At 37.8% G+C, this 9742-nt stretch overlaps 1 protein-coding gene across 8 annotated transcripts in view; it reads left to right on the forward strand.

Moving 5' to 3' along the window:
* Rmdn2 (regulator of microtubule dynamics 2) overlaps positions 1 to 9742 on the forward strand; it is a 93583-nt gene that overhangs the window by 34151 nt on the left and 49690 nt on the right. For all 8 annotated transcript variants that reach the window (XR_777790.3, XR_777791.3, XM_010611419.3 and 5 more), the window contains 2 exons: positions 4724 to 4898; positions 5701 to 5803. Coding sequence is in view for 6 of the 8 variants with exons in the window: in XM_010611419.3 (XP_010609721.2) it covers positions 4724 to 4898; positions 5701 to 5803 (278 nt within the window). In the remaining 2 variants the exon portion in view is untranslated. The remainder of the gene's footprint in view (positions 1 to 4723; positions 4899 to 5700; positions 5804 to 9742) is intronic.

The following is a 9742-nucleotide window of genomic DNA, read 5'->3' on the forward strand; positions in this document are numbered from 1 at the left end:
ATTTTGTAGAAGGGAATTTGCATTATTTTCAATTTATCATACTAAAATGCTACCCCAATATATATCATTAGTATATTATTTTTACATTGATGATTTTATATTCCTTTAGCATATATATTTTTTAAGTTTTTCAAAGTTAATTTTTTAGTTCTAATGAGATACATATAAAATTTATCAATCATTTTTGTGTGTTCTTCAGTGTCATTAAGTAATTTACATTATTGTATAACCAACACCACCATTATCTCTACAGATCTTTTCATCTCACAAAACTGAAACTCTGCCCCCATTGAAAAGTGACTTTCCATCTCTCTCCCCGACATCCTTGTCAACCATCATTCTACTTTCTGTGATTCTTATTAGGCTAAGTGTCTCGTGTAAGTGGAATTGTATAGTACTTGCCTTTTGCTAAGACTGGCGTATTTCTCTGAGCATAATGTCCTCAAGGTTTATCCACATTGTAGCATAGGTAAGGGTATCCTTTTTAAGGCAGATTAATATTCTATTATATGTATGTACCACATTTTGCCATGCAGTCAGAGATCAGTGGACAATTTGGGTTGATTCCATGTTTTTGCTCTTTTGACTTTTTCTTTTTGTTGGATTCTCACCCATTGCATTCAGTTTCTTGTCATGCCTGATGGATTCTGCTGGGCTTCCTGGTATCTTCATTGTCTTTTCCTAGGATATAATTTAAAATTTTTGGTTTGGTGTTCATGAAGTTTCCTCGGGTGTTTTTGTCATGAAAGTATCTTATTTCTCCATCAATTTTGAAAGATAGTTTTGCAGAGTACATCAGTCTGTGTCGGAAATTGTTTTCCTTTAGGGCTTGAAATACGCCGCTCTAGGCTCTTCTTGCCTTGAGGGTTTGTGTTGAGAAGACTGCTGTGATTCTGATGGGCTTCCTTTGTATATGATTTCTTTTCTCTAACTGCTTGCAATATTTTGTTCTTCTGCTGGGTTTCTAGAATTTTAACTATTATATGCCTAGGTGTAGATTTGTTTGATCATGGCTAGTTGGAGTCCTATAAGCCTCACATATCTGTATGTTAAGTTCTTTTCCCTTTTGGGAAGTTTTCTGCCATTACTTCTGTGAAGTTTTTTTTGTTGTTGTTTTTGGGGTTTGTTTTTTTTTTATGTCATCTTCACTCTCTCCTGTTTTCTTCAGTGACTCTGATCAATCTTATGTTATTCTTCTTTGCATCATCTAGCAGCTGCTGGATTGATTTCTCATGGTCCCTTACTATTTTTAAGAAATTTTTTATTTTCCTGGTCACTAATTGCAGTCCTGTCTTCTATATCTGGAATTGTGTCGTCACATTGGCTCATTCTGGTGTGTAAACTTTCAATGGAGTTTTTAATCTCCTGTTTGCATCTGTTTTAGGGATTCCATTTGTTTCCTCTGCTGGGATTCCATCATGTTCCTCAGCTCTTCTATTTTTTTTTTATCTGTGTCCACTCTAGATTATTAATCATCTTGCATTATAGATCTCTGTTGTTGTCTGAGAAATTATTTCTGACTTCATTTTTTCCAGATCCTCTTTTGTTGCTAGTTCAGGGAGTCCAAGTGGTTGAGTATCAGATTGTTCCATCTCATTGCCCTTTGGGGTTGCCTTAGGTGAACTGGAAGTCTGGTTTTGAGACTTGTATGTCTTCTCATTTCAACATATGCAGCCTTTGTTGAGGTGACTTTTTATTCACCCAGTTATCTTCAATTCTCAGCAAGCCAAGTGGCCTTTTCTCTGCTGCTCACCCATACACTAATTTCTAGGTTTAGAATGGTGGCCTTCTGGATCCCTGTGTTACCCTGTTTCCTAGTGGGGTTCTGGCTGGTGCCTGTGCACACTTGGGGTTGTATCTGAGTGTGCCTCTGGCTGGGACCTGTCCCCCTGTGTAGCTGTGATCTGGGAGGACCTTTGGCTGGAGGCTGTACACCCGAGTTGCTAGTGTCTGAGCAGACTTCTGGCTGGAGTGTGTATGCACTTTCCAATGGAATCTGGGCAGGCCTCTGGCTGTTGCTTATGCACCTGTGCAGCTTTTTCAGAGCAGGACCCTGGCTGTAACCTGTGCACCCCCATGCAGCTCTAGTCCACACGGGCTTTGCGCTGAGATCTGCAAGCATTTACTGATGGAATCGGTTTTGTTTCATTTTTTCAGACTGGGTCTGGCTGTATTTTCATCCTAACCTTGAACTCACTGGGTAGCCCAGACTGGCCTCAAACTCAAATCAGTGCTCCTCCCTCAGCCTCCTGAGTGCTAGAACTATAGGTGTACACCACCTAACTCAGCTCTACATAAATTTTAAGATCAGTTTTTCAACTTCTAGGTGGAAAAAGAGAGCTGGAATTTTAATAAGAATTGCTTCGACTCTGTAAATAAATTTAGCCATACTAACATAACCAACTCTTCTAATCCATGCATTTGAGATTTCTTATCATTTATTTAGACTTACTAGAGCTTTAATTTCAACATTGCTTTTAATTGAGTCTTGCACTTCTTTGTTAAATGTTTTCTAACAATTATATTCTTTTAAATTATATCACAGTTGAAATTGTTTTATTGTTTTCATCTTTGGATTATCCCTCATGGTCTAGAAATACAGTTGATTTCTGGATATTAATCTTATATCCTATAACCTTTCTGAATGTGTCTATTGGTTCTAATAAGGGGATATTGTGTGTGTGTATTCCTTAGGATTTTACTTATTGAGATTATGTCAATTATGAGTAGAGATAACTTTATTGTTTTCTTTTAAGTCTGGGCATTTTACCAATATAACACTGACTTGTATTACTGTAATTTAATAATAGGTCCCATTAAATGTTGGGCTAAGTCTTTTCTCCTTGCTTTTTTTCCTCAAAAATGCTTTGACTATTCTGAACTCTATTTCTATGTATCTTTTAGAGTCAGTTTATTAAACTCCATTAAAATTCCTTTGGGCTTATAAAATTGCATTGTATTGAATCTGTATATTAACTCTGGAGATAATTTGCGTATTTATGATACTTGGTCTTCCTAACTATGTACACAATATGTTTCTTCATGAATTTAGATCATTTTATAATGGAATATTTTCCTTAATTATGCTTTCTTGGATTTTAACTGATGATATATAGAAATAAAACTTTCTTATGTTAATCTTATATCCTCCAATTTGCTAACCTCACTTGATATGCTAACAGACTGGATGTTGCTTAGAAGAAAAAAGGAGAGTAAAAGATGACTCCAGTTTTTTGGTTTAAGCAAGTGGAAGAAGAGATTTTTTTTTATTAATAATGATTTTGAAGAAGTTGAATTACAATTTTGTATAGTATATTCTTTTTATTGAGTTTATTGGTACTTTTTCAGTATACAATACAGTTACATTCATTATTGGGATCTTGTACCTTTACATGACAGATCTTGGTTCTCATTTTTTCCCCCATACCCCTGCCCTCCCTTTACCCCCTCCACCTTCCCCTATTTACAAAGACTTTGTTTCCATCTTTTCCTTTTCTCATATTTTTTCTTTTCCCTTATTTCCTTACCCCAACCCTTCCCACTTCCCCTACACCTTTAGTCCTTTTCTTCCTAGTATATTCTTTATAAGGCCTTTGAAATTTGTTTTGAGTCTTAGTACTTGGAAATGATTGCATTTCTCCCAAGAACTCCTTTTATCTTTCTTTCTTTGTAACTAATGGGGACTTCAGGTTATATGAATGATTGTATTAGCTGCTTGGAAACTAAGAGCTATATTTGTGTCCCATGTTGCAAGGATATAGATATAAAGCATTTTTTTTAGTAGTTTTATTGACCTCCTGTGGAGTTTTTTTCCTTATTTTATATTTTCTCACTATTTCTGCTTTTTTCTCTTATATGTTACATATCTGTTTATACCTCCTTAAAACAGGCAGTGTTTTAATAAATATAAATTGCTTGCATTGTATGCCATGAGAAATGAAATGTGAAGTAGAGTATTAATTTTTAAAAATTAAATACACGTGTAAATGCACACACATTTTTTTCACTACCAGCAAGTTCCTATAACTGGATCATCCATTCAACTCTGTTCAGTGAACAGTACTTTGTACCAAGTGCTGTTCTTGGCCCCTGATACATCAGTGAACTCTACCATGCATTCCAGTAGAGCAGATGCTAACAAAACAACAGCACATGTAGTAGATTAGTGATTTAGATAGCATATCAGAAAGGCAAGCAAGATAAGGGAGATTACAGGTAAAGGAAGTGTGGGACTTGCAGCATTACATAGAAGTGTCTCAATGAACCACACTGAGAAAATGCCACTGGGGCAGGAACTTTAAGGAGGTGTGGGTATAGATTATGTGGCTGTTGGCAGGAAGAACATTACATCCGAAAGAAGAGCAAGCAAAGGCCCTTAGCTAGGAGTGTGCTTATCAGGCTTGGTGGATAGGTATGAGACCAGACTGGCAAGGAAGGAGTGGGAATGGTGAGAAATGAGATCAGAGAAGTGTTGGGGTTGGGGAGAAATTGCATACGCAGTAGTGGCACACGTATGGTATGCGTGCCCCAGCGGGCTGTTGGTATCACTGACAGTTCTAAAGATTTGCCACTACTGGCAGAGGGGCTTATCCACCATCTATGGGACAGTGCCGTGACAGTTTCGAGCAAAAAAGACGCATAATTTCACTGGCATTTTAAAAGGATCACTCTACTCATTATGCATAGCTTTCAAAGGAGTTAATAATTATTTCTGCAATTTTAGGTATATTACAGCTAATACTGACACAGAAGAACAGAGTTTTTCAGTGCCTAAGGCATTTAACGCACATATAGAGGAATTAAAGTTAGACATACTTCTTCAGAAGGCAGATCATTTACGCATGACTCAGTCTGGCAAAATGGAGAGTTTTGAACTACTGTGTGAGCACAAAGAAAAGGTAAGAGCTATGTGACTAGAGCATGTTAATGTAGTTTTGATTTCAATTAATCTATTGTCCCATTCACATTATGACTGTACTAATGGCATCATGTTCATATAACCTAAGTGACAATGTGAAATTTTTCTGTAAAATGGCTAAAACTTTTAAAAAATAAATATGAGTTAATTAGACTCACTTAAAGTAATAAAAATAGGAACCAGGCTGTAACTTTACAGATTTACCTTTATCTGATTTTTTATTATTTTGTATAATTAAGACTTACTTTATAACCGATAAAGAAGACACTAGGCCAAGGCATATAGTGCATCTTCTGTGGGGAGCAAAAAAAAAAAAAGGTATTTTAAATTTTCTGTATTATTATAAGTATAATAGCTATCAGGATGTAAAGCAGTTTGTACCAGTGGTCATTTTGTAGTGTTTAATGTTGGATCTGCATTGAAAAGCCATTTACACTTACCAGCACAACTTTAAAAAGGGAATGAGATGTATACAATATCCCAAGAATAAATAAGCCTCTTTCTTTCCCAGGTGTAATTTAAATTAACATTTGTTTTAGAATTTAGCCACGCCAAACACATTGCCTAAACCCTAAGTATCCTGAGCGGATCAATACATACTGTATAAACGTACCAAAGCATCACATGGTAACCCATAAAGATATGCAATTGTTGCTTACTGATAAAATTTTTAAAAACTTAAAAATGCCCACCCAAAGTTTTAAAAACATAGTGGAAGACAATTATAGTCTTGCTGACTACACATTACCGACTTAATCTCATGTGTAATTCTATCTTTTTAGTTTAAGGATGAAATTGAATTTATATGGCGGTTTGCTCGAGCTTACGGAGACATGTTTGAGCTGTCTACAGATACACGGGAGAAGAAACACTATGCTAATATCGGTAAGTATTTTGCCAAGATATATTATTCTCAAGTGGTAATTCCAGAAAACTACTGCTGGAGTTTTAGGATGAAAGCCTAGCTCAGGGAGTCTCCACAGACCAGGCTGTATCCCAAAATGCCAGTCAGAGGGAGGAGACGAGCAGTGGTGAAGGACAGTAAAGGAGCTTTAATCAGCATTGCCGTACCAGGAAGGACATATAAACAGGTTCAACATCTGCCTTTGAGGAACTAACAAACTGTGAAGTTCCATAGGAAATGTGAACAAAAAAATGCAAGGGTTGAGGGTTTGAAACTGTAGCTGGGGGATTTGCATAGCTGACAAGGTAGGTGCCTTAGTTACAGTACTTTCTCATTGCTGCGGCAAAATTCCTGATACCCACAAGTTGAAGGAGGCAAAGTTTATTTTAGCTCAGTTTGTAGAGCTTTCAGTCCATAGTTTTCTGGTTCCAAGGCATGGTGGCATGGCGGCATGGCAGAGAAGAAACAGTTCATAGCATAAAGTCAGGAGGTAGCAAAACAGAGAGCCTTCCTTTCTCTTTTTATTCCATTAAGGCTACAAGCCCATTGGGTGGTGCCACCCACACCCAGTGTGGACCCATTACCCACACCCACACCATGGGTTTACCCATGCTATACAAATCAGAGGAGTAATCCAGAGGACTAAACCATCAGCAGACTAACCCACCCATATCGTGGTTTATACCTGCTAAACCAATCAGAGGACTAATCCATTTATTACACACTCATAATCCAATATTGCACACCCATGATGCAGCCACCTCCCAAAAGCCTCAACTATGAGCACATGAGGCTTTGGGGGGACATTTAGATATAAGCCATAACAGTAGAAAATCATGGTCAGGCCATTGTCTGGTTGATCATTATCTCAGGACTGGTTCTTGGAGATGACTTTGGAGAAGTCCGTATGACTTGAAGGGAGGAGGCAATCCAGTTCCCGTCAGATGATTGCTCTTATTTTGGGGCCCAGCTTCAGTTCTTTTACAAGGTGATCTGTGTGTGAGGTTCTGCTTTTCCTGGAATCCTAGGTTACTGTAAATTTAGAACAATGACTGGAGACTAAGCTAGTGCTCCAGGAATTCTGAAACAGGATATTGTAAAAGCTGGCAATTGAATGTCCCTGCAAATCTTGAAAATACTTTACTCTTATGTTGGTGTCCTAGTGTTGAAGAAAGATGAGATATGTTAGATAAAATCAGGATTAATAAACCTGTAGTAAGTTTTTAGATAGATACTCCTGAAGTGATTACCTACATACATACAGAGCTGAGCAGAGATCAAGTTTTAACATATTGAAGAAGACAGATATAAAAATAAATGTAGCTATGCCAAGCTCCATCCTGTTTTTTTGTAACCTATTGGACAGGTGGAAGCCTAGCATCTAAGTCCCTGTTATAAATCCCCTACTGTCTAGACTGTTCCTTGGTCCGGAAAAATTAGAATGCTAGACAACCTGACTTTGCAAGTTTTCTGGTCATCTGGTAAACTATTGCAAAAGAAGGGAATGAAATGAGAATTGATTTCCTAGAGTGCCTGGTCACACCTAGAGTTCTGTTTAAAAGAACAATTGTCTTTTCCTTCTAATTGTCTATGTATGATGTTTCTTTTACCCTGGTAATAGCACATTTGGTTATATTTCTCCACTGAGTGTTTAAGACCCAATAGGTAGGCCCTATGTGGGAGAAAAGTTAGCCTTTTTTATTGCTACTATTAGGGTCAGTCAGTGTTCTTCATAAAGGTTACTATTGGTGCCTTGTTAGTAACCTCTTGGCTTCTTTAGTTTTTTTCGCACTATACACTATGTCATTTGTCAAGATAGATTTGTTCTTGCTGACCAGGTGACTTTCCTTGGAAGTGTTGGGGACATGCCCCTCCCAGTTACTCCCCTCTTTGTAGAATGTAACTGCTTAGCTCCTACTCTCTGAGGTTTCCACAATCCCCCTGACTCAGAAACTAGGTGACTCATGAGAGTTGCAAGGCCCCTTTTTAGGGACCCCTGTTATCCCCTGGGTGCTGAATGACCTTGGAAAGTCAGGGCCAAATTTTTACCTATCCTCTTAGCCCTTTTATCTCCCTTGCTTTCACCCTCCACATCTTAATTATTAAACATCAAAAAGGCCATTTCTACCAGTTGTGAAGTAGAAGTAGTGGGTTTTGATGTTCTCTGTGGTCAAAGATATCTTAGGACTTTTGGAGTGGTTTACTTTGATGAATTTTGAATTAAGTTTTTCCCAATGCTGTTTTTAGAACTGAATTTGTTAGAGGATTGTCTGTTGGCTAAAGCAAGTGTCCATGCTGGGGTATACTTTGGTTCAAATGTGTTGCTTATAAGGATTCCTTCTCTGAGCAGCACCAGTGGGCTGGATATTCCCTGTTTATGTGTATTTTAAAGCTACAAACGCCAAAGGGTATAAAGTAGCTCAAGGTTATAGTGACCATTCCCTTATGTGGACCTCCAGAAACAAGAAACAAGAAAGAACAATGTCCAGTGTACGCTATCAGAAACAATTTACCAGGGGTTTTAATCTAAATGCTTGTAAATTCTAAAGCTCATTTTTCCGCTTCACCAGTGTAGAAAGCAGCCAGTAGTGGCCTGAGTTTAGCAGAAGCACAGGACCTATTCAAACTTTCCTCTCTATCTAGGGTAATCTATCTGTGAGTGACTACTATAACATCCAAGTTGTGTGCTTTCTCCTAGCTGATTTATCAGCTTTGTTACCAGTGTTTGTTACCAGGAGCAAATGCCCCTGCTCTGGAAGTACCAATAGGTCAGACTTAGCCCGATTGATCCCACACCAGCAATCAAGATAAAATGAGCAGGGGCCGGGATTTAGCTCAGTGGTTCCACCACCTGCCTTGCAAGCTCAAGGACCTGAGTTTGATCCCTGGTACAAAAAAAAAAAAAAAAAAAAAAAAAAAAAAATGATGAGCAGTGGGCAAAGGACAAGAAAGTAATTTTAATCATCATGACCATACAGGAAGGTCAGATAAAGAGATTTAAGATAGATCTTTGAGGAGCTATGAGAAACTCTGAGGCTTTATAGAGTATACAGGCGAGGGTTGGAGATTTGCATAGTTAAAGATTTACCTAGCTGACAAAGTAGGTAATCCTGCTCAAGCCATCATCCAGCTGATTATTATCTCAGGACTGGTTCTTTGATGTGGCTCTGGAGAAATCTTTATGGCTTGAGGGGGCAACCTCATTCCCATGACATGATTGCTCTTGTTTAGGGGGCCAGCCTCATTTCTGTCATGGAGTGATCTATCTGTGAGGCTGTACTTTTCCTGGAAGCCTAGGTGACTAAAATGTTAGGACAATGAGTGGAAACTTCTAGGCATCACCATAAGAGACCTTTAACAGGACATTGTTAAAAGCTGGCAATTGAATGTCCCTGGAAATCTTGAAAATACATTATTACTGTTGCCTTGGTGCCTCAGTCCTGAAGGAGGCTGAGATAGATTAGGTAAATTCAGAGCTAATAAACCCTGATTGATCAGTTTTTAAACAGATGCTCCTTAAGTGATTAGCATGCATATGTGCAGAGAGGATCAAGGATCTGACCTTTAGTTTTAAGGTAATAAAGAAGACAGATATAAAAATGAAGGCACAGATTTTAGTTAACCATTGAGCATCTTGAGGCCTAGCTTCTAAGTCTCTGTTATAAAACCACTAGTAAATTTTAAGTAAACCTAAATTTATCTTATTTTAAACTAATACATTGAATCTATTTTAATATAGCCTTGTACCAAAAAATATACAGCCTCAGAGCAGAGAGGTTTTAGGGCTAAAGTATATATTCTTTTAAAATACAGTATCCGAATGGGCCAGGGATTTAGCTCAGCGGTTCAGTGGCCTGCCTTGCAAGCACAAGGACCTGAGTTCAATCCCCCGTACCAAAAAAAAAAAAAAAAAAAAAAAA

This window comes from Fukomys damarensis, unplaced genomic scaffold, assembly GCF_012274545.1.
Source record: "Fukomys damarensis isolate Sample0158 unplaced genomic scaffold, DMR_v1.0_HiC HiC_scaffold_2, whole genome shotgun sequence".
Classification (NCBI taxonomy): Eukaryota; Metazoa; Chordata; class Mammalia; order Rodentia; family Bathyergidae; genus Fukomys; species Fukomys damarensis.